The sequence below is a fragment of the Miscanthus floridulus genome, chromosome 2 (genome assembly GCF_019320115.1).
Source record: "Miscanthus floridulus cultivar M001 chromosome 2, ASM1932011v1, whole genome shotgun sequence".
In the NCBI taxonomy this organism is placed as follows: Eukaryota; Viridiplantae; Streptophyta; class Magnoliopsida; order Poales; family Poaceae; genus Miscanthus; species Miscanthus floridulus.
Window position 1 is genome coordinate 110,545,577 of NC_089581.1, and position 24,682 is coordinate 110,570,258.

General features: G+C 42.1%; 1 protein-coding gene across 1 annotated transcript; it reads left to right on the forward strand.

The window, feature by feature from the left end:
• The first annotated feature begins 4,164 nt into the window (after nucleotides 1-4,164).
• LOC136536862 (uncharacterized) lies at nucleotides 4,165-4,749 on the forward strand. Its single transcript, XM_066529016.1, has one exon. It carries the CDS (start codon nucleotides 4,165-4,167, stop codon nucleotides 4,747-4,749), a length of 585 nt encoding a protein of 194 aa, XP_066385113.1.
• The last annotated feature ends 19,933 nt before the right edge of the window (nucleotides 4,750-24,682 follow it).

Consider the following 24,682-nt stretch of genomic DNA (forward strand, 5'->3'; position numbering starts at 1 on the left):
CCTGCGGCGGTTTGGCCAGAAACTTGATAGTGAAGACGGCGGGGAGCATCCGAGAGAGGCTTGCTGGAAGACACATTGGAGACCCACTTGTGCGTGGGGAAGGCCCAAGGCTATCCACAGAGTTACCCAACCGAGAGCTTGGCTCTTGCGAGGGGCTCCAATGAGGACTAGAGGGAAGCTTGCGCGCTTCTCGATACCTCGGTAAGAATACTGGAGTCGTCGTCGGGAGTTTGCATATCTCTACCTTGCTCTTTAGCTTCCGCATTTACATTGATTGTTTTACTCCTTCTTACGGTAGAGATAGCAATACACTAGAAAAACCATAGTTGCACATTTAGATAGTTTATCTATTGCATAGGTTTTGCTAGGGTTAGAAAAAGAGGCCATAGTTTAGAGTTAGAATTTTAAGTTTCCTAATTCATCCCCCTCTTAGGCGTCATGGTCCCCTACAAAGGGGCCTAGCCAAAAGCTAAAAAAATCTATGTACAAGGCATGTACATTCCTATGTGAACGTACTCCCTTCGTCCCAAAATAAGTGTCATTCTTACTTCCAAAGAAGTAAAATATTTTTTTACTTTGACCAAATATATATAAGAAAATATTAATATTTATGGTGCATAATTAGTATCATTAGATGTATCTTTGAATATATTTTTATAATAAACTTATTTGGAGACGTAGATGCTACTAATATTTTCTACAAACACAGTCAAACTTAATAAGTTTGATCAGCACGTATCTCATAACGACACTTATTTTGGAACAGAGAGAGTATATGGTGCATTATGTGTACCAGACGACTAGTACTATTAATTACTATTCGATCATTACTCAATCATCACTGGTTCAATAAACTATAAACATCAAGAATGGTAAATGGTAAAATATCAGAAAATATGTGTTCCAGGACTCAAGTTTGATCAGCACGTATCTCATAACGACACTTATTTTGGGACAAATAGAGTATATGGTGCATTATGTGTACCAGACGACTAGTACTATTAATTACTATGCGATCAATACCAATCATCATCTGTTCAATAAACTATAAACATCAAGAATGAGTAAAATGGTGAAATATCAGAAAATATGTGTTTCCAGGACTCAAACTCCAGACCTCAATATTAACGTCCCCCTCTACGCGCATAACAGCTGAACTGCGCACATATAGCTGATGCTATTCTTTTAACTATACAATTTTGAATATATATGAATATTTGGACTTCTAAACTATTTCAAACTAAAAGGTTGTCAACTACAAAGTTTTAGATATATTTAAACTCTACAATTTTGATATAAAATTTATATTAATCTAATGTTTTTTTTTCTGCAAAACAGGTTATCACTGTCGGTTCGTAGCCACAAATCGGTAATGATGGTGTATATATATATATATGTAGCAATGGCCAACGGGTGTCAGTATAACATGCCAGCCAGCAACACTCTAAGACCACCTCAGCTTATTACTACAGAGTAATTCACGAGAAAACATGGTGTTAATCACTTCATCACCACCTCTAAAAGATAATTTCTCGTAGTCGTAGCTCCCCATGCTACGGCTGCATAGGCAAAGGAAAGGAGGCCCTGGTTTTCCAAAAGCGTCACATGTGAGAGAGATGAACTGTCACGCTGCTACGCATCATCTCATCATGGCAAGTGAAAGATCAGCATCTGCGAACTGACTGCTGCGGGCGTCCATACCATGCATATGATGAGCACCCTTTCCAACAGTAAACAACTGTCAAGGCTGCTGCATCAGACGAGCACGAGCTCATGATCCATCCATCTCCTGTGCTGCCTTGCAGAGAGGGGTTTTCCGGTTTTGTTCTTCAGCACCCAGTGATGAGGATGATCCATCTAGAGACACAAGCGTACGAGTTGGGGTCTGCTAACCTTAACATGTGGTTTCCCTTTGCTTTATTCCTTGCTTGTACACGCAGCATAGGGTACCCCCATTGCAGTAGCTTGTTCTTCTCCACGGCCTTGTTCCTTCTTTTGTTTTTTTTTCCTTTTTCCACGGAAGCAGCAGAGTCAAGCAAAAAAAAATGGCACCCTTTGTTTGTTGTCCAGTCATTGTTAACACCCTTTGAGTTGGCCACGGTTGCTGCTTCCTCCTTTTCCAAAGCCCTCGCTAGCTAGATCTTGACTAACTGACAGAGTATTATGCGCCTGTAGGAACATCTGGACGATATCGATCATTAGGCTGAGATCCATACGTTTCTAAACCACCTTTGAAATCAGAGGATGGTCAAGCTAGCTAGCTAGCTACCACATGCATGCCTTGTTAGTTGATCTCCACCGGCCTATTGGGCCCTTGGATCTATGCCCTGATCGGAGGTGTCCAACCCCAATATAATTGGTGGGCCCCGTCGCACAGCGTCATAAATAGGAGGTGGGGGTCGGGGCGCCGAGCACGAGGTTCGTCTGAGCCGCCTAGCACCCCACCTACAGTCCTAAACCCTAAACCGATCACAGAGGGGGCGCTGCCAGCGACGGGAAGCGCCGCCACTGCCTCTGCACCACGCCGGAGGACTGCTACGACGCCGGGCTGCCATGCGGCCTCTACACCGACCCTGGACGACACCGCTACTACACTGCCATCGGGTTATCGCCAAGCAATGCGATGGCGAGCCCATCTTCCTCAAGGCAGTCGATGGTTTGCACCCCTTCACCCCTCTCTTTCTCATTCTATCTCTAATCCAGTACTAGTAGATGCTTCTAGGACTCACGGTTTATCCAAGTGCAAGTAGACATGCTAGTTCTATGCCTAGAGATCCTATTTTAAGTTCAACAATGTATCATACGCCTCACTAGGTATAGATCTAGCCTATAGGATGAGAAAACCGAGTAGCAGCTAGAAGGAGAGAGATTCGGTTTTCGGATCTAAAAGAGGGTCACCGAACCCTAACCCTAACAGGGTGAAGGAAAGGAGTAAGAAGAAGAAGGACTCGGCTTCAAGAAGAACCCGAATCCGAGCTCAAACCCACGAAGAACTCGCTGGGGAAGATGAATAGTGACTCCAGTGAGTCAAACCCTAATCCTAACTTGACTTAACCCTAACCCTAATCCCCAATCAGATGAAATCCGAGAAGAACAGAGAAGAAAATCCAAAAGGAGATGAGGAAAAGGACAAAGGGTAAGAGGAGAAGGGGCCTACCCCTCCGTGCACCGTGCTGCCGCCTCGCCGGCACGCAGGAAGGTAGCCGAGTTGTGCGAGCTCTGGCCAAGGGGGCCGCCGCTAGTCCGCTCGACAGTGGCGCGCTCACCCGCGTGGGGAGCGCGTGCGCCGGCGAAGGGGCCGGCAACGGCGCCATGTTCTCTCCCTTTTCGCTCGGTCGCCGCTCGCTGCTGCTACATTGAGGAAGGAGAGTGGAGAAGAGAGAGAAAGGAAGAATGTGAAATGAATTAGAGTTTAGGGCGTCGGCCAGCCGGGCGGTTTTGATCAAGCGAAATCGTCACCTAGCCGTTGGATCTGGATGAACGGACGAGAGTCACTGGACCAAGTTTCGGCCCAGGCGGGCATGCGCGGTGGGCGGCTTTGCCAGCCCAAGCCCAGGTTGCGGCCTGGGAAGCACAGCGCGCGCACACAGTGCAGGCCGGGCCGGATTTCGCTTTTTCAGCTAGTTCGGGCCGCGCACTGTTGTTGCTGGGCCGGTTAGTATTGCTGCAGACCGGGCCAGAATGAACAGTAAATAAAGTTTCAAGTTTATTTAATTTTCAGAAGCAGATTTCGATGAATTTTGTCTAGTTTAATAAGTCTGTTAAAATTTTAACCAATGGGATAATTTTTCATAGAATAGTTGAGAAAAGTTTAATGCTTCTGAAAAATAGATAATGATTTTTTATGTTTCCGCTGCAATGTTAAAGTTAATGATCTTCTAATTAAATTCGAACGAACGGGAGAATTTAATTCGAAGAGTAGTCAATTTTAATTAGTAAATTATAATATTGTTATTTTTCTGACCAACATTGATAATAGCAATATTATAAGGTTTAATCATAAGTTTTTCATGCATTAATTCTATTTCTGCCCAATGGTGATATAGAATTAGTGTATAAGAATATTGTATGTTTTAATTTTGATCAATGTTAAATTAAAGCATTCAATTATAATGATATATTTTTTCTCACTATCTCTGACGATGTTTTTCAGGACTCAACCCAATGGCATTCATCAGGCACATACCACCTCTAGAAGGGGGCAATTACAGGGTATGGCGAGAGAAATATGAGCTTGCACTTGCGCTGTCCGAGAATGACTTAGTGCTCACCTCCCCATGTCCTACTGAGCCAGTGGACCCGGTGAGGGAAGAAAAAGAGTCAGACGCTGATTTCACTGCTCGGCAGCGAGATCATGCAGAAGTGCACATGAAGTATGATCTCGAGCGCAAGAAGTGGGACATCTCGAACCGCGAGTGCTTGATGGTGGCCAAGTCTACTATTTCAGATGCTATAAGGGGGTCTATCCCAGACTGTGATACCGCCACTGAGTACCTTATGAAGGTGGAGAGTCAGTTCACTAGCTCTTCCAAGGCTTATGCTAGTACATTGATCAAGAAATTGTTCAATGAGAAATATACTGGTGGCGGTACCAAAGAGCACATTTTAAAGATGAGCAACTTGGCTTCGAAGTTGAAGCCAATGGATTTGGGGCTCAAGGATGAGTTCCTGATTCATTTGGTTTTTGCTTCCTTGCCAAAGGAATATGAAACCTTTGTTGTTAACTACAACATGCAGCCCGATAAGTGAGACATAAAAAAGCTCATCGCAATGTGTGTTCAATAAGAGGAAAGGTTGAAGTCCTTACAGGGTGACTCTACTAACCTTGTGAAGGACAAGAAAAAGAACTTCAATAAGAATGCCAAACCTCAAGGGAAAGCCCCTCAGACTGAGCACCATCAGAAGAACTCCAGTGCTCAAGTTGTGAAGGATCAGTGCAAATGGTGCAAGAAGCATGGACACTACCAGAGGGATTGTCTAGACTTCCTAAAGAGCCTGCTAAAGAGAGGTGAGGATTTCATTACATTCATAGATGAATCCCTGTATTTAAGTTATACAAAATCTACTTGATGGATTGATTCAGGTGCAACTATTCATATTACAAATTCATTACAGGGATTCCATACGAGAAGGACCCTACAAAGAGGAGAAAGAAAAATTAAAGTAGCAAATGAAGTTGGAGCTCAAGTTGAAGCCATTGGAGATCTTTCTCTAGAATTAGTTGATGGTTTTCTACTTAAGCTTTCAGATGTTCTATTTGTACCCTCTTTGCGAAGAAACTTAATAAGTGTTTCATGTTTAGATGACGATGGATATGATTGCCATTTTGGTAATGGCAAATGTCAGATTGTTTATAATAATAAATGTGTTGGTCTTGCCTTCCGACAAGACAAGCTTTATTTATTATCACTTTCTGGGAATGTGAATGATGTCAATACTGAGAATGATAATGCTTCCTTGTATATGAATGCAACAAATAAGCGGAAGAGAGTACATGATGTATCATCGAAATTATGGCACTGTTGTTTAGGCCATATTTCGAGGGGGAGAATAGAGCGATTGATTAAGAAATCAATTCTTTCATCCTTAGAATTTTTAGATTTAGAACAATGCATAGATTGCATAAAAGGAAAGTATGTTAAGAAAATAAAGAAAGATGCCAAATGAAGTGTAGTAATTTTAGAAATAATCTACACAGACATCTGTGGTCCTTTTCCTATGAAGAGTGTGGATAGTTATGATTCATTTATAACATTCACATATGACTATTCTCGTTTTAGCTATATTTATCCAATTAAAGAAAGATCAGAAGCATTGGATAAATTTAAAATATTCAAGGCTAAAGTAGAAAATCAGCACAACTTAAAGATTAAGGTAGTAAGGTCTGACCGCAGGGGAGAGTATTGCAGTCGACACACCCCATATGGCCAAGTTCCTGGACCTTTTGTAAGGTACTTACAGAAAAATGGCATAGTAGCCCAGTATTCTATATCGGGCGAGCCTCAGTAGAATGGAGTAGCTGAAAGACGCAACCATACCTTAATAGATATGGTGAGAAGCATGATAAGTTATTCTACCTTACCGATAAATTTATGGATGGAGACGTTAAAAACCACCATTCATATTCTTAATCGAGTACCAAGTAAGTCGGTGCCCAAAACACCGTATGAGTTATGGACAGGAAAGGAACCCTTACTAAATTATTTACGTGTGTGGGGTTGTCCTGCTGAGGCAAAAGTATTTAACCCAAACATAGGAAAGCTGGACTCCAAGACAGTTAGCTATCATTTCATTGGCTATCCAGAAAAGTCAAAAGGTTATCACTTCTATTGTCCTGACAGACAAACAAAGTTGGTAGAAATAAGACATGCTATCTTCTTGGCAGATGATATGATCAGGGGGAGCATGGTAGTGCGAGAAATTAGTTTTCAAGAGAACCGGGTATACATGCCCACTCCTATGGTTTAGGAACCATTTTTCACACTACCTGTTGTTGTTGTACCAATAGTACAAGACACTGTAGCAACAACACCTGTTGTTCGGTCTCCTGTGGCAATAATGAATGAACATGAGGAACCTGTCCTTTAGGATCCCATAGAACCCGTTGTCACACATGAGGAAGAGCAACAACAGCCTCATATGGAACAAGCGTCATCTAATGAGGCCCCTAGAAGGTCTCAAAGAGTCAGGAGATCAGCCATTCCTGATGATTATGAAGTTTATGAAAGTGAGGAATTTCAAATGGAGGGTGATCCCACCTCATTTGAAGAAGCCATGAGAAGCGCTCACTCATCCAAGTGGCTTGAAGCCATGGAAGATGAAATGAAATCAATGAAAACCAACGGAGTTTGGAAATTAGAAATAATTTCTAAAGGAGCCAAGACAGTAGGCTATAAATGGGTCTACAAAACTAAACATGACTCCAAAGAGAATATAGAAAGATTTAAAGCGCGACTTGTGGCGAAAGGTTTCACGCAAAGAGAAGGCATAGATTACAATGAGACATTTTCTCTAGTCTCATGTAAGTTTTTTTTAGAATCATAATGGCGCTTGTAGCTCATTACGACTTAGAATTACATCAGATGGATGTAAAGACGGTGTTCCTAAACAGGGATTTGGAGGAAAACGTTTACATGGCACAACCGAAAGGTTTTGTTGTGGAAGGAAAAGAACGCATGGGATGCCATCTAAAGAAATTCATTTATGGATTAAAGCAAGCTTAGTGGTATTTGAAGTTTGATAGTACAATAAGAAAGTTTGGGTTTCAAGAAAATATAGAGGACAATTGCGTTTATGTAAAGTTCAAGAATGGGAAATACATTTTCCTAGTCTTGTATGTGGATGACATCTTGCTCGCTAGCAGTGATGTTAGTCTACTACTAGAAACAAAGAAGTTCTTGTCCTCAAAGTTTGATATGAAGGATCTCAGTGAAGCTTCATTCGTCCTAGGAATAGAGATTCATCGAGATAGAAAAAAGGGGGTTTTAGGACTATCACAAAAGGCATACTTAGAAAAGTTCTAAAGAAATATAGTATGCAAAATTGTAAGTCATCACCTGCTCCCATAGTCAAGGGCGACAGATATGAGGAATTTCAATGTCCTAGGAACCAATATGAGATCGATCAAATAAAAGGGTTCCATATAGTTCAGCTGTTGGAAGTTTATAGTATGTTCAAGTATGTACTCGCCCCGACTTAGCATTTGTTACCAGGTTGCTTAGCAGATATCAGAGTAATCCAGGAATAGAACACTGGAAATTAGTAAAGAAAGTTTTGCGTTACCTATAACGTATGAATGGTCTCATGCTAACGTACAGAAGATCTAATTCCCTGCACATAGAGGGGTACACAGATTCTAATTATGCGGGAGATGAAAGAAAGTCCACATCAGGGTACATATTCACTCTCGTAGGAGGAGCTATATCGTGGAAAAGCTCAAAGCAAACCATTACTACATCGTCCATAATGTATGCCGAGTTTGTAGCATGTTATGAGGCCACAGGGCAGGTGAATTGGCTAAAGAAATTCATGCCCGGGTTGAAAGTGGTAGATGACATACATAAACCACTTAAGTTATACTACGATAATAATCCAGTAGTATATTATGCTCACAACAATAAGTCAAATGGTGCTGCCAAACACATTGACATAAAGTATTATGTTGTGAAAGATAAAGTCCGAGATCACATAATTAGTCTTGAGCATATAAGAACAGAAAAGATGCTCGTGGATCCACTTATAAAAGGCTTACCACCCAGTGTGTTCAGAGAACACATAGCCGGCATGGGTTTAAGGGAAAGCCTATGATTCCTGGACAATAAGGGCCTAGTTAAGAATCTGTTTCAAAATAGAGAGGTGCATTGTAGCTGTTTAATCTAATGGTAAAAGACCGTGACGATCAGACACGCTCTATGCACTAATCTGTGATGGAATGGGAATAAGAGAAAGTATGTAAGTTAAGTTTAAGATATAAGTGAGATCAAGAGGGAGAATGTTAGTTGATCTCCACCAATAGGGCCCTTGGATCTACGCCCTGATCGAGGCGCCCAACCCTAATATGGTTGGTGGGCCCCCGTCGCACAGCGCCATAATTAGGAGGTGGGGGCCAGGGCGCCGAGCACGAGGTTCGCCTGAGCCGCCTAACACCCCACCTACAGTCCTAAACCCTAACCGATCACAGAGGGGGCGCTGCCAGCGACGGGAAGCGCCACCACCGCCTCTGCACCATGCCGGATACTGCTACAACGCCAGGCTGCCTTGCGGCCTCTACACCGACCTCGGACGACACCGCTACTGCACTGTCACTAGGTTATCGCCAAGCACTGTGATGGTGAGCCCATCTTCCTCTAAGGCAGCTGATGGTGTGCACCCCTTCACCCCTCTCTTTCTCACTCTACCTCTAATCCAGTACTACTAGATGCTTCTAGGACTCACGGTTTATCCAAGTGCAAGTAGACATGCTAGTTCTATGCCTAGAGATCCTGTTTTAAGTTCAACAACAGTACTAATTACTTATGCTACGTAGTATGATAAGCACTGTTAAGCTTTATTAGCGAGTATATTTCACTATTTTGCTTTTGCCAAAAGCATTCATATTCATTTAATAGCCTTCTTTCTCATTGCAGTAGTATTTCGTTGCATTTGTGAACATGATGAGGTTGTGATAACAACTTTGCAATCAGCAATACGAGTTCAAAGATTTGCTTTGGTTCCCCTTCTCGCTTTTGCTTTAACTGCATTCATGATGAGGTGCTTTTGTGGGACTGTAGTAGTACTACGCATGCAATTTCCTGTTAATCCCCATATTATGAAATGCAGGTTGATGTCACTTCATCATGTGCTATTATCTCGTGGAAAAGGAAATTAATTGGGAGCAGGTCAGCGTCTCACAAAAAGACGAAATCAACGTGCAGTACCACCATCACCATGGGCTGCACTGCACATAAATTAAAACAACATACTGTGGATGCTACTTCTGTACCCTGCAGTTTGTTGGTTCTGACATAATTAGCCCTGTTTTGGCATGTCGGTAATATTTTGGACCTGTAATTAGTTTACAAGTGTAAATTCTTGTGCACAACAAAACCTCTGTAAATGTTTTCCCTCTGTGAAAATTTGTTTGGGCACTCAAATTTCTTTTCCAACGGAAATATACGAGCATGCAGTGGACGGATTTGAAGCGGCAAAATTATTCGACATAACACAGGAAAGCATCACGGAACCGTCGCCATCCTGTGCTGCAAGCCTGCAACTCCGTAGCCATCGCAGAATGCCGGAACCAGCGCCATCCTGCGCCGCTGTAGATCCCTGGTGAAGAGGGCCTCCAGCGCCTCGGCCTCCTCCTTGCCTCCCTTCTTCTCGGCACCCCCTGCCCCTGCGGCCGTACACGCGCCTGCAAGGGCACCACGGCCGGCGGCGGAGGTGGCTGTGCCTGGCCCTGCCCGCGAGGGAGCCACGCACCTGGCCACAGGGTGGCAGGTTCCGACCATGCCTGCAAGGGGCTACGCCAGGCGGCGGCAGCCACGCCTGTCGCCTAGCCAGATCCACGCGGCATAGAAGCGCTGCGAGACGGTGCTGCGAGCCTACGAGAGATAGGCCCGACAACTGCCGTATTTTTATTCAGAGCTGAGGAGGTCTGTTTTCTTTTACACCGGTTTTTGCCCCAATCCGGAGGTAAAATTGCGAGTTAAATGCATCGTAGGCCCTTGAACTTATCTTGGGGTGCCACTTAGGTCCACAAACTCTCAAATCGTACTTCTAGCACCATAATATTGTTTAAGTATGCCACTTAGGTCCATAACTCATCGGGACGAGGTTTTGGCCGACGTGGCATGGACAGCGTGGCGCTGACTGTGTCCAAGCGCACGTGAGCCACGCATGAACCTAGTTTGGGACGTGCAAATAAGCAGAGAGGCCACCCAGTTCTTTTCATATCCTCTTCCCAGTACTACACCTCTTCGAGTCCGCCGTCACGGACACACGAACTCACGGGGAGCACATGGGGCGGTCGCTAGTGGAGGCAATCGCCGACGAGTTAGGAGGCCAACATGGCGGAGGAGTGACGCTGAAGCCCGGTGGTGTGCGGATTTCCGTGGTGGTCACGGTGAATCTGCACGATGGTGGAGGTGTTGCGGCCAAAAGGGCAAGGCCGATCTGTGTATGATGAGTGAATCCTCTTGAGCTCATTTTGTGGTAATCTTGGTCTTCGCATTGAATATAGTTAGATGGTGTTGTGAATCGGAATGGCAAATGTTTACCATCTTTTATGATTTTGATTCATCTAGGGTTTGGGATTGAACTGTTATTTCTCCCAATAATGTTAGATGGCTTGGTTTGTATGAAGCTTCCCTAATTTGTTAGCAATCTTTCCAATTTTAGGAGCTGATAGTGGTGAGTTCACAGTTGAGATGCATCATGGAGGTTTTTTTACTAGAACATGAGTTAATCGGGCCTATGTTGGTGGGCAAGTTCACTGTTTTGATCATTGTGAGGCAGGCACTTGTCTCCAGTGTGGTTTAATGAGTTGTTGTTCATGCTTCACTACCTGAAGAACCCAAATTTGAATGTACTGGCTTTTACCTGGGAAAGACATTTCAGATGGCATTAGGTTGATTTTTAGTGACTCAGATACCTTGGTGATGGCCTCTCTGGTAGGTAGAGTGAGGACATTTGTTCTATTTGCTGATCATGATGACTCTCTAGTTGGCTTGGATTGGGATGACATTGTGGCAAACCCAATAAGGTCAATGCCCAAGGTTATGAGCCCTGTAGAGTGGGAGTGTAGAACAGGAACATGAACAATATTCCTGATGATGTGGATGCAACTTATGAAGATAATGTGCAGTATAATTCTAGTGAAGATGACTCAGATTTTGAAGATAGTGATTATGATCCGGCTAATGAAGATGATGATCTATTCATGGATAATGTTGATGACCAAGTGGTTGATCAAGGAGTTGCCAAGGGAAAGAAGGTACCCAAGAGAAAGAGAGCTCAAGTTGTGGTGGGTAGAGGTGATGAGGATTTCTCAACTGATGATGAAGGGTTAATGGTTCCAAACTCTAATGCTGAAAACAATGTCACATTCAATTTCAAGTCATTCAAGCATGAAGACTTGGTCAATCCAGTGTTCAAAGTAGGAATGATCTTTGAGTCTATAGAGTTGCTAAGGAAGCCTATTACAGAATATAGTATGAAGCATAGGGTGGATATTAAGATGCCAAGGAATGAGAAGAAGAGGCTGTGAGCCATATGTGAGAAAGGATGTCCTTGGAATTTGTATGCTTTAGATGATAGGAGGGCTCATGGAATGATGATAAAGACTTTTTGTGGAGAGCACAACTGCCACAAGAAGTGGGTATTAAAGAGGTGCACATCCAATTGGCTTGCTGATAAGTACTTGGAATCTTTTAGAGCTGATAAGAAGATGACACTAGGGAATTTTGCTAGAATAGTGCAAAAAGAGTGGAATCTGACACCAGCTAGGACAAAGCTTGCGAGAGCTAGAAGAATAGCAATGAAAAGGGTAATGGGTGATGAAGCAGAGCAATATAAGATGATGTGGGACTATGCTCAAGAGCTAAGAAGGACCAATCCAGGCAGCACATTGTATCTAAACCTTAATGGTAATCTTTTTACTTCACTTTATATGTCACTTGATGCTTGCAAGAGGGGCTTCCTTGAGGGTTGCAGACCTTTAATATGTTTGGATGGGTATCACTTGAAAACCAAGTATGGGGGATAATGCTGACAGCTGTAGATATTGATCCTAATGATTGTATTTATCTAATAGCTCTAGCAATTGTTGAAGTTGAGTCACTAGCAACTTGGAACTTTGAAGGCAGACCTTGGAATTGAAAACACATATCCATAAACACTTATGACAGACAAACAAAAGGTGAGAACTTGAGGATTCATTGCTGTTATAGTAACTCTTATTGTTATTTACCTAATGTTCTAGACCTAATTCATTTTTTCACTGTGTGCAGGGCCTCATTCCAGCATGCAGCAAAGTTTTTCCTGAAGCTGAGCATAGATTCTATGTTAGACATTTGTACAACAACTTCCAACAACACTTCAAAGGTGAGAACTCGAAGATACAACTATGGAAATGTTCTAGGTCCACCACTGTGGATCAATGGAATAGAAACATGGGCAAAATGAGGGCACTAAACCAGAAGGCATATGAGTGGCTAGAAAGGATGGCTCCAAACACTTGGGTGAGGGCATTTTTAGCACTTACAGCAAGTGTGACATACTTTTGAATAATAGCTGTGAGGTTTTCAACAACTATATTTTGGATGCTAGAGAAATGCCAATTCTCAGTATGTTGGAGCACATCAAGGGCCAACTAATGAGTAGGTACTACAGCAAGGAGAAAGAGGTTGGAGAAGTGTGGCAGGGACCAATCTGTCCGAAGATTAGGAAGAAAGTTCAGAAGAATTTAGAGTTTGCCAACACTTGTTTTGTAGCACCTTCTAGACATGGTATATTCTAGGTGCAGGATAGGGAGTATCAGTTAGTAGTTAACATTGGGCTGAAACAATGTGACTGTAGAAGGTGGGATCTCACTGGTATACCTTGTTCACATGCCATTTCTTGCCTAAGGAATTAAAGGATACCCACTAAAACAATGGTCCATGACTGCTATACTTCAGCAAGATTTCTAATTACATATGGTCCCAAGATCTATCCATGTGCTAACAAGTCCATTTGGGAGAAGGTCCAAGGAGTTCCTGTTGTGCTTCTTCCTCTGTACGAAAAGAAGGTGGGCAGACCTCCTAAGAATAGAAGGAAAGAACCAGTAAAATTAGAAGGAACTAGTGGAACAAAAATATCAAAGCATGGAATGCAAATGACTTGTAGCTACTATGGGGATCAAGGCCACAACAAAGCAGGTTGTCAGTTAAGGAAGTCAGGAATAAGGCCCAAACTACAGCCTATGAGGAAAACTATGGAAGAACACAAGAAGAGGATGCTACACAGCAAATGGATGACAACTTAGATGAAGAACCAGTGATTACACAGGTAGTTTGGACTGACCAAATATTTTACTCACAATACACCAATTTTACACTATGCTTGCATAGCTAACTATCTATGCTTGCAGGTTGCCATTCATTTTCCAAAAACCAACACACCACTACTATCACAGCTAACAAACACTATGCTTTCACAGCTAGAAGAAGAGGTAGGACGCTATGCTTTAATAACTACTATTATCACATTTAACAAACACTTGTTTTCTTCTAGTCTTCATAGACTAGTAGCATGGTGAGGCAACAGGAACCCATGTCAGCCTCTACATTCATTGGAACAAACCTGCCAACCACAACACCACTGCCACCTACAACTGCAACAAAGCTGGGGAGGTCAACAACATATAAGAGAAGTGCCAAGCAGGGTGACAAGTCTAAAGGTCAGCAGAAGAAGGGAGGAGACCCTAAGAAGAAGAAGACCTGATGTCCAAAGTCTATAGACCAGCAGTAGAAGATGACAAGTCCTTTTGTGCTTTTGTGTAGTCCTTCTGTGCTTTTCTTTAGCACTAGCATAAGGCTTTAGATTGTGATGTACAATCTTTTGTAAAGCTTATCATGGCCCTAGAACAATGTTTGAGATGGTGGCAATAGTCTTTTGTTTAGATCATCACATGAATAACTGACCAAAACAGCATATGTGCATATGGATGCTATTACTGCTATCAGGTGAACTATGAAACAGATGGAAATTGAGATTAAAAGGATGGTTTACATTGCTTCTGATGTTCATATTACACAATGAGTACTCTTACACAGTTGTGACTGAGTTTATTTGCACAACTAAACAACCACAACTAACACAAGTGCCAACACTATACACACACAGAGAACACATATCATATTTAGCAAACGAACTACGTCTTGGTCCTTCCCTTGATTCCCATGAGCTTTGTTGGCCATTGCATTGTCCATCAGGCTAGCATAGGGATGTAGGTTTGATTCTCCTTCAGACTAGGCTTCACATGTGCCATTGCCGCCTTCCTTCAGCATCTTTAAAATGTGCTTGATGTAGTCTACTTCCCAGAAGAAAAATGGACACCCATTGCCATCCCTCTGCCAAAATAACCAAATCCAACACAATTGCAATAAGGACACAGCAATCCAAGTGCCAAAGATTTGAATCATCAAACCCTAACTCACCTTATGGTCCGAGCAACAGTAGAATACCTTCCCTGCACTCCATGGATGCGTGGAAACGCGCCTCACCACCATTCGACCGCCGCATTCAGTGCACAGGATGAGGGGAAGGCCGCCCACATGCCTATTGGATCACGACGTGCTCCCTGGTGGTGCCATGGAGTAGATCGACAAGGTGGCGGTGATGGCTTAGAGAGTGAGTTCGGGCAGAGAGACAGAGATAGAGAAGAGAGGAGGGGAAATGGATAATATGAAAAGAACTGGGTGGCCTCTCTGCTTATTTGCACGCCCCAAACCAGGCTCACGCACGGCTCACGTGCGCTTGGACACAGTCAGCGCCACACTGTCCACGCCACGTCGGCCAAAACCATGTTTCAATGAGTTATGGACCTAAGTGGCATACTTAAACAACATTAGGGTGCCAAAAGTATAATCTGAGAGTTTGTGGATCAAAGTGGCACCCTAATGTAACACCTCTGGTGTTTTGACCTAGCATTAAAAAATGACATATCATCATATGCATTGAAAAGCATTCATAAAGTAGAAAATTTTGAATGCATTTACAAAATAAGTTTTATTTCATAAGTTGTTATTTTATGTGATGTGATTCAAAACTCTAAATAAAGATCATGACCACAAGGGTCAAATTTCATGTGATCATGTGAGACCATGTGTCAATTGACTCAAATAACCCAAATGGGCCATGTTACTGGTCAAAAATCATATTTAAGTAAAAAGGTAAACAAATCAAATTTGAATTCAAATTCAAACCATAAAAGTCCCTTTTGCCCCTTTTGTCTAATTCAAAATCCATTTGGAATTTGGGGGTGTGACAAAAAGCAAAGTTGAAGCTTATTTTATAAGGATCAACTTTGGTATTCAAAGTTTTTAAAGTTTACATATAAAATTTGGAGTAATTTTGAAATGATTCAAATGCTTAAATGCACCCCAAATTCAAATTTCAAGATGACGGTAGAATTTGAAAATGTTCATTAAACCAAAGTTGTAGAGTTTGAAAAGTTAAGAAACTTTCATTTTTTGAGATTTTCAACTTCTTTAGAAAATTTGTGAGTAATTTGCAAAATGGACTCAGTGGCAATTCTGTAAATAATTCAAAATCCAAATGAAGCCGAACGCCGCCTCCTGCTTGCCGCCGGCGCCACGCAGCTGCTTGCCGCCGATCGTTTTTCACCGCTTCTTCACGTGAGGGCACGTAGCCATCTCCGTGACGATCTCATTCAGGAGCTGTCGATGTCGAACGCCTCCTTCCCTTCGATAAATAGGAGCACCGCCGCAGTCGTTCTTCTTTTCGTCCCATCTGCTCGCCGCCGGTGTCCTTGCTGCGCTCGCAAAATTCGTCCTCACCGTAGCACCTCGTGCCGATTGCATTTGCCAACCTCTCCGCCTCGCCCTGCCGCTCCTTCCAGGCCTGCTCGCCTCGCCTCTAGCAGGCCAACGTCACCGCGCGACGTCTTCTTCCTCGGAGCCGGCCGAAGTACCGCCACCACCGACCTCACCGTGGCCAGGACGCTCCAGCCCGTCTCCGCCTTCACCGAGTCTACCGTCGTGTTCGCGGTGAGCTCCTGAGCATGATGCTCACTCCGCTTTAGCCTCTACCGCATCGTAGTCAGGGTTGTGCCATGCGCTGCCATGCCCGCGCCGCCATGGCCGGCGTAGAGCTCCCTCCGGTGCGCCTGCTGCTGTTTTGAGGGCCGGGATAGGTTCGCGGGGTGGTGTAGATCGTGCTAGTGCAGTCCGCATCGTCGGAACCTCACCACCGACGCATTTTGCTAGCCGGAGCTGGCAGCGCCGCCGTGTGTCCTGTGTTGTGTCGCTGACATGCGGGGACTAGTTGTCAGTGAGAGAGAACAGAGAGATTTGTTATTTTTTGAATTTTGAATAGTGCAGCAACTTTGGAAAATCATAGGAAAATAATTACAGCTCTAAAAATTCTAAAAATTTATATGTAGCATCTGTACATGTTCTATTATGGTTTAAAAATATGAATCTTGAAATTTGAATAAAGTTTTAGTGTTTAAAAATTCAGTCAATTAATTGATAAATGCAATTTCCATAATTTTTGTAGGCCACTATATAACCCTAAAAATTATGAAATTTATTTTGGTACACTAATTTGTCATAAGGAAGCTTGCATAAAATTTTGAGCTTAATTGAACAAAGTTGATTTTATACCTAATTTAGGCTTAATTATTTAATTAATTATTTACTTAGTTAGTGCTTAATCATTTAGGGTTTGTTTGACTTTGGAATTGATTGTTGACCTTGGGTTAGTAACATATGATGATCCTTGGCACCTTAATTAGTTATTTGAGCTCATACCTAACTTATAATTAGTAAATCTTAATAACATTTGATGTGATAACAAAGGTCATTAGTAAGTTAACTTGTCGAAACCCTAGATGTTAGTGTCAATTGGTTTTGTTGGCTTGCAACTGTACCGTGAAGGAAAGTTGAATTCAAGGTGTTATTACATTTCATGCACCATGAAAGCATCATGTTTACATTATCATCATGTTGAAGCATGTGCTATTATTTCATGTAGAATCCGAGAGTGAACCGATTCTAGTTGAGCAAGTTGTGGAAGAATCCCTGGTTGTCTCGGGATTTGATATTTGTGGTATTGATCTAGAACTCGAGATCGTCAACGAAGGCAAGCCCCGGTTTATGCATTAAACCATTACCTTGTTTACTTTGAAAAGTTTATCACCTATGTTACCTATTGCATTAAGTTGATTATTTCAAATGTCACCTACTTGATGCATTGCCTACCTTGTTAATTGTTTACCATCCTTGAAGATGATTTCATTTACAAAGGCGTAGAATGCTTAGTATGCTTTATGGTAGGCTTTCAAAGTAAAAGTTTTGATACAATCAAAGATGGCATACTGACCAAAGAAAGAAAGAAGGTAGAATGAACTAGAGACTAGTTGGGTGACTTATCTTGAATATTGGATAATGTTGCCGACTATGTCACTTAAAGGCCACTCATTGTGGATCTTTTGAACGAGACACTTTGTAGTACTGGTCACATACTCCGGTAAGCCTACTTTGGCTAATCTGATACTAAGACGAATGCCCACGCACTAGGAGTGGAGAGATGGCGGGAGTAGCGTGTACCCTCGTGGCTGGAATGTGGCCGGATTTGAGGTGTGCTGTGCTCTTGGGTGGCGTGGAGATGGCTTAGTATAGGAGGATCCGATAGCGAGGTTGATATATACAAGATTAAGTTCTACATATGCCGTGTGATAAGGAATCCCTAGCTAGGACTTGAATCAATTTGAATTGCTGGTGCTCCACGAATATGGAGACTCGATTCATTACAGAAGCAATGTAGGACTGGTGAATTACTAAAACTTGAGAAAAGGAATGGAATGAGAAGGAATGGAACAAGGGATATGAACACTTAGTATGAGATAATGAACCAAGAAGACTTAGGGGTAAAACTTGAAAATAGGATCAAGAATAGTAAGCTTTTGGCAAAGAACTTTTGAATCTTGCTACATCCTTACCTTGCCCCAACACCTGCATCACTAAAGTCTATCACCCCCTTTTTCATCGGGTCAGTCTTATTGAGTACTTTTGTACTCAGGGTTTGTTAACCCTTGTTGTAGGTGAGTCGCATGCGCAGGCTTGTTTTGGTCCCTGCTGCATGTCTGTGTTCGAAGTCAATGACGATGAGGAATGATGAATGGCCTTTGGACAAGGCACTAGTTTGTATGATAAATAAAGTTAATGTAATATTATCCTGCTACTATGGTTGTATGACACTTATGGTTATGTAAGTTTGAAACAACTGGTTTGTAATATTAAAACTTAAGAATTCCGCTATATTTTACTCTGATGTATATATTTGAATAAACTGTTGTAATCTGCAATGTCTGTGATTGGGATCCTGTTCGGAAAAGATTCGTGGATGATTCGGGTTTCCCGAGGACACCCGACAAACCTGTTAAGTTGTTGGGAACTCATGTACGCTATCAGAGGTTTGTTGAGACAACGATAGATGCACATGGGCCCGATTTCTTAGGAGGTTCTGCCATAGCTAGTATTAGAGTAGGTCCTATCTAAGATCATTGTAGGTTACTTTGGAAAACCTTCAAATTGATTTGGATCAAAGAAACTAAACTTGATATTTTAAAGTTCAAATTTCTTTCTTCTTACCTCTGATCTAGCCTCAATCCTATCTTATTTGAAAGTTCATGGCAGATAATATGATTAGGTTTGTCCTATGTATTAAAAATCTAGTACTTTTGATTATATGAATCTTTTGTACCTAGATTCGTAAGATCGATTCATGCATCATGCTTGAACACCTTGCATAATAATTCCCCTTAAGAAGTGGTTGGGTAAGTAATGTCAATCCCATTCTTGCTAACCTCCATTATCCTCAAGCTATTCTTATAGTCCTACCCTAACTTCTTCAGGCTATGGCAAAGACCAAGATAACCGCACGCAAGTCCACCGAACCTCACGGAGTCCCTCATCACCAGTTGGCACCACGAAATCGTGAGCTTGGTGAAGGAAGTTCCAAGACCTTAGGAGATGAAGGATCTTCGAGCAATCCCACCAACATTGAGGACCTTACCATGGAGCTCAACACTCTTTGTCGAGCTCATGCCAAAGATCAAGAAAAGCTAGCAGAAATGCGAAGGGACATCACCAAGAACACCGAGCTGCGGAATGAAGCCTGGACACGAGAGGGTGCGGCCAATGAATGTGTCCATGAGTTGGAGTTCTACGTAGAAGACCTAGAGATGGACAATGCCATTCTTCATGAGAATGTCCACATGTTGTACGCTCAACTTCATCCTCCTCATGGGGATGGTGAAGTTACAGATGAAGAAATGATTGTAGATCTAGGAGAAGTCGAGGATGAAGAAGAGGAGGAGGATCCTGAGGAGTTAGTGTACTTCTCAGATGAAGATGAGGTTTCGTCCGGTATGGACACAGACGCCGATGACTGAGAGCTTGGAGTAGTAATAGTTCCTTTACTGCTTTTCTAGTAAACCAGGGTTGTCTTGTGGGATACAAGACATGTAACATAAATAAGTAACCCTTTGTAGCATGAAACCTTTTAACTGCTTTCAATAAATAATAATGTACATAAACGTGTCTCTCTAACAGATGCCTCATCCTATCACCCGAGCTGGTGCAATTACCTCGCACGACTAGGATGATATCCCAAATCCTCCACCAATGCCCCCGACTATGGCAGATGCCATAGCCGCACTTGTCAATGCAACGGCAGAGAATGCTAGGTTGTTAAGGGAATTGGCTCAGAACTAACAAGCACCATACCCTAATCGTGGCCGCCATAATAATGGAAATGATGAGTCAACCTATGTTGATTTTACTGACACACGTCCGCCTATGTTCTCTAAGGCAGAAGAGCCTTTAGAAGCTGACGATTGGCTTAGGACAATAGAGCAAAAGTTTGAGCTGATTCACTGTACCAAGGTTCAGAAACCAAGGTTTGCGGCACAGCAACTCCGAGGAGCTGCTGGTGCCTAGTGGGCAAATTTGGTAGCTATATAGCCCGCTAGTCACCAAATCACCTGGATGGAGTTTAAGGATGCCTTCAGGGCACACTATATTCTAGATGGTGTGATGACCATGAAGTTAGAAGAGTTTTTGGCTCTTAAGCAAGGGGAGCACCCGGTGATGCACTATGTTGGGCGTTTCAATCACCTATCACAGTATGCTATAGAGTATGTGAATACTGATAGGAAGAAGAAGAATCATTTCCTTAGAGGCCTGAACACCAAACTTCAGACCATGATGGCAACTTGTGGCAACACAACTTATCATGAGACAGTTAACATTGCTATCGCTTCAGAGGAGAATTACCGCCGACACAAGGAGGCGAAGAAAAAGAGAGTATCTGCTTTCGGATCGTCGAGTGGAAAGCGTCAAAAGATAGTCTACCATCCTCAGAATCATGGCCGTGCACCATTCCGCCAACAACAAGGTCAAGGTAGGCAGCAAATCTTTATTCACCCTGCAATTAAAACGCCTTATCCTCATCAAGCACCGCAGTAGCAAAATAATACAAATGATGCAAACCACACTGCTACTCCCTAGAATCACAATTATCCATGTTATAATTGTGGTAAACCCAGACATTTTTCCTGAGAATGTCCGTATCCTAGGAAGAAGGGTATGTTTCCCATTGCTAAGCATCCTGCAATTACCTTATTTGATTCTGGTGCATCCCATACATTCATCAATCGTACATTTGTTGTGAAGCATGGGATAACTATTGGGGAAACAAAAGAACCATATCATATACAGTCGCCCAGGGGATGAATCTGTACAAGGGAGGTAGTTCAGCATGTACCTATTGATTTGGGAGGTTATGAGTTCCCTACCAATATGCTGATATTAAAGGATCAAGATATAGATGTGATCCTTGGTATGAACTGGTTAACTCAACACAGGGCTATCATAGATGTCCTGTGTAGAACCATAAGGGTAAATGTACCTGACAGCAAAACCTAACTTCTCAACCAACTTCCCTTTCCTAAGAGTACAGTTGAAACAGTCTGTGCAACTACTATTGAAGAAGCCAAGAAAATTCCAGTGGTATGTGAATTTACGGATGTCTTTTCCGATGATCTGCATGGTCTGCCACCAGACCGGGATGTAGAGTTTAGAATTGATCTAAAACCAGGAATGGCACCTGTGTCCAGAAGAGCATATAGGATGCCACCCAAAGAACTAGCAGGATTAAAAATCCAACTACAAGAGTTGTTAGACAAGGGTTTCATTCAACCTAGTTCATCACCTTGGGGATGCCCTGCTATCTTCGTGAAGAAAAAGGACCAAACCTTAAGGTTATGTATTGACTATCGGCCATTAAATGAAGTCACCATAAAGAACAAATACCCCTTACCCCGAATTGATTTGCTTTTTGATCAACTTGTGGGAGCTAAGGTGTTCTCGAAGATAGACTTAAGGTCAAGCTATCACCAGATTAAGATCAGATGGGAAGATGTGCCGAAGACAGCGTTTACTACCCGATATGGTCTATATGAGTATTTAGTCATGTCTTTTGGGCTGACCAATGCCCCAGCTCATTTCATGTATCTGATGAACTCAGTTTTCATGCCCGAGTTGGATAAGTTTGTAGTGGTGTTCATTGATGACATTCTTATCTATTCTAAGAGCAAAGAGGAACATGCGGAACATCTCCGCATTATTCTACAATGATTAAGAGACCACTAATTATATGCCAAATTCAGTAAATGTGCATTCTGGTTAGAGGAAGTACAATTTCTAGGCCATGTGCTATCTGCTGAAGGTATAGCTGTTGATCCGAGCAAGGTAGAAGAAGTTCTTAATTGGAAAGCACCTACCACTGTTCATCAAGTTTGTAGTTTTCTAGGGTTGGCAGGTTATTACCGTCGGTTCATCCCTGACTTCTCCAGAATTGCGAAGCCGATTACTGAACTGCTGAAAAATCAAACTAAGTTTGTCTGGTCAACAGAATGTGAGAAGGCCTTTCAAACATTAAAGAAGTTGCTGACAACTGCACCAGTATTAGCACAACCTGATATCGAGAGGCCGTTTGATATCTATTGTGATGCATCTGGAATTGGTATTGGATGTGTTCTTATGCAAGAAGGCAGAGTCATAGCATATGCTTCCAGACAACTCAAGAAGCACAAAGAACATTATCCCACCCATGATCTTGAATTAGCCACTGTTGTTCATGCACTCAAGGTCTGGTGACATTATTTATTGGGTAATATCTGTCATATCTATACGGATCACAAAAGTTTGAAATATATCTTCACTCAGTCAGAGTTGAATATGAGGCAAAGAAGATGGTTAGAACTTATCAAAGATTATGACTTAGAAGTGCATTATCATCCGGGCAAGGCTAATGTGGTTGCCAATGCCCTGAGTTGCAAGAGTCATTGCCATTGTCTGACTGTGAAACCTATGCAACGAACATTGTGTTAAGAGTTGGAGCATCTGAATTTACAAATCATAGAACAAGGTTCCCTATCCAATATTGCAGTTGAGTCCACTATCAAAGATCAGATCATTGTTGCTCAATGGAAAAGTAAGGGTATAGCCCGTATCAAAGATAAAGTTAGATCTAGAAAACCAACATGTTTCAATATTGATGAATCCGATGTCGTATGGTTCAAAGATAGATAGGTAGTACCCAAAAGTTTGGAGCTGCAAAAGCAGATTCTTGATGAAGCCCATTCTACAAGATACTCTATTCATCCAGGTAGCAACAAAATGTATCATGATCTGAGAAAGAGATATTGGTGGACCAAAATGAAAATAGAAATAGCTTAGTATGTGGCCAAATGTGATACTTGCCAGGGAGTCAAGGTGGTTCACATGAAGACTACAGGTCCATTACATTCATTGCCAGTTCCATCTTGGAAGTGGGAAGATATATGTATAGACTCTATCGTGGGATTGCCCAGGACATCTGCAGGCTACAATTCAATATGGGTTATTGTTGATCGCCTAACCAAGATAGCTCATTTCTTACCAGTCAGAGATAAATATGGAGCGGAACAATATGCAAAGCTTTATCTTGATAGAATCTTCAGTCTACATGGGGCACCTAAGACCATTGTCTCTGACAGAGGGTCATTGTTCATATCCAAGTTTTGGAAAAGTCTACATGAGTCTTTGGGAACCAAACTTATCCGTAGTTCTGCTTATCATCCGCAAACAGATGGACAGACTAAAAGAGTAAATCAAATTCTTGAAGATATGTTAAGAGCATGTGTCCTTTCCTATGGTGCTAAATGGGATGAATGCCTTTCCTTAACTGAATTCTCATATAACAATAGCTATCAAGAGAGCATTAAAATGGCACCATTCGAAGCATTGTATGGCCGTAGATGCCAGACACCTTTAAATTGGTCAGAAGCTGGAGAACGTTGGTTCTTTGGACTGGATGTGGTCAAGGAAGCTGAACAGAAGGTTAAACTCATACAAGCTAATATGAAGGTAGCTCAATCCCGATAGAAAAGCTATGCTGATAAGAGGAGACGACCGCTAGAATTCAAAGTGGGAGACCATGTTTACCTCAAGGTATCGCCGATGAAAGGAGTTCATCGTTTTGGGATTCGAGGAAAGTTGGCGCCCCATTATGTCGGTCCTTTTCAAATCCAACAATGATGTGGACCGGTCGCCTATCGCGTCAAGCTACCAGATCACATGTCAGCTGTGCATGATATCTTCCATGTATCCTAGTTAAAGAAATATCTTCAAGTACCTAACCAAGTGATCGACTTTGGTAATGTAGAACTAGAACCTGATTTGACTTATGCCGAGTACCCTATTAGTGTCTTAGATCAGAAAGATCGAGTCACTCGAAGACGTACAATCAAGTTCTACAAAGTACAATGGAATCAACACACTGAAGATGAAGCTACTTGGGAGTCCGAGGATTACTTAGAAGAAAACTTTCCTGACTTCTTCGCTTCTATCTAGTTGTAATACTTTGTCTATATTGTAACTTGTTTCTTTTGTCAAAAGAATGGAAAACCCCCCTCACTAGCCTTTTGAATAAAGTTATAATGTGTTAGCTTGACACATTTCCTTTTCCATTACTTAATCCTAAGTTTTAAATCTCGAGACAAGATTTCTTTAAGGGGGAAGGGTTGTAACACCTTTGGTGTTTTGACCTAGCATTAAAAATTGGCATATCATCATATGCATTGCAAAGCATTCATAAAGTAGAAAATTTTGAATGCATTTACTAAATAAGTTTTATTTCATAAGTTGTTTTTTAGGTGATGTGATTCAAAACTCTAAATAAAGATTATGACCACAAGGGTCAAATTTCATGTGATCATGTGAGACCATGTGTCAATTGACTCAAATAACCCTAATGGGCCATGTTACTGGTCAAAAATCATATTTAAGTAAAAAGGTAAACAAATCAAATTTGAATTCAAATTCAAACCATAAAAGTCCTTTTTGCCCCTTTTGTCTAATTCAAAATCCAT

Bases quoted from the DNA above. Each gene is read 5' to 3' on its own strand.
- LOC136536862 (XM_066529016.1), top strand. From the start codon at position 4,165: ATGGCATTCATCAGGCACATACCACCTCTAGAAGGGGGCAATTACAGG.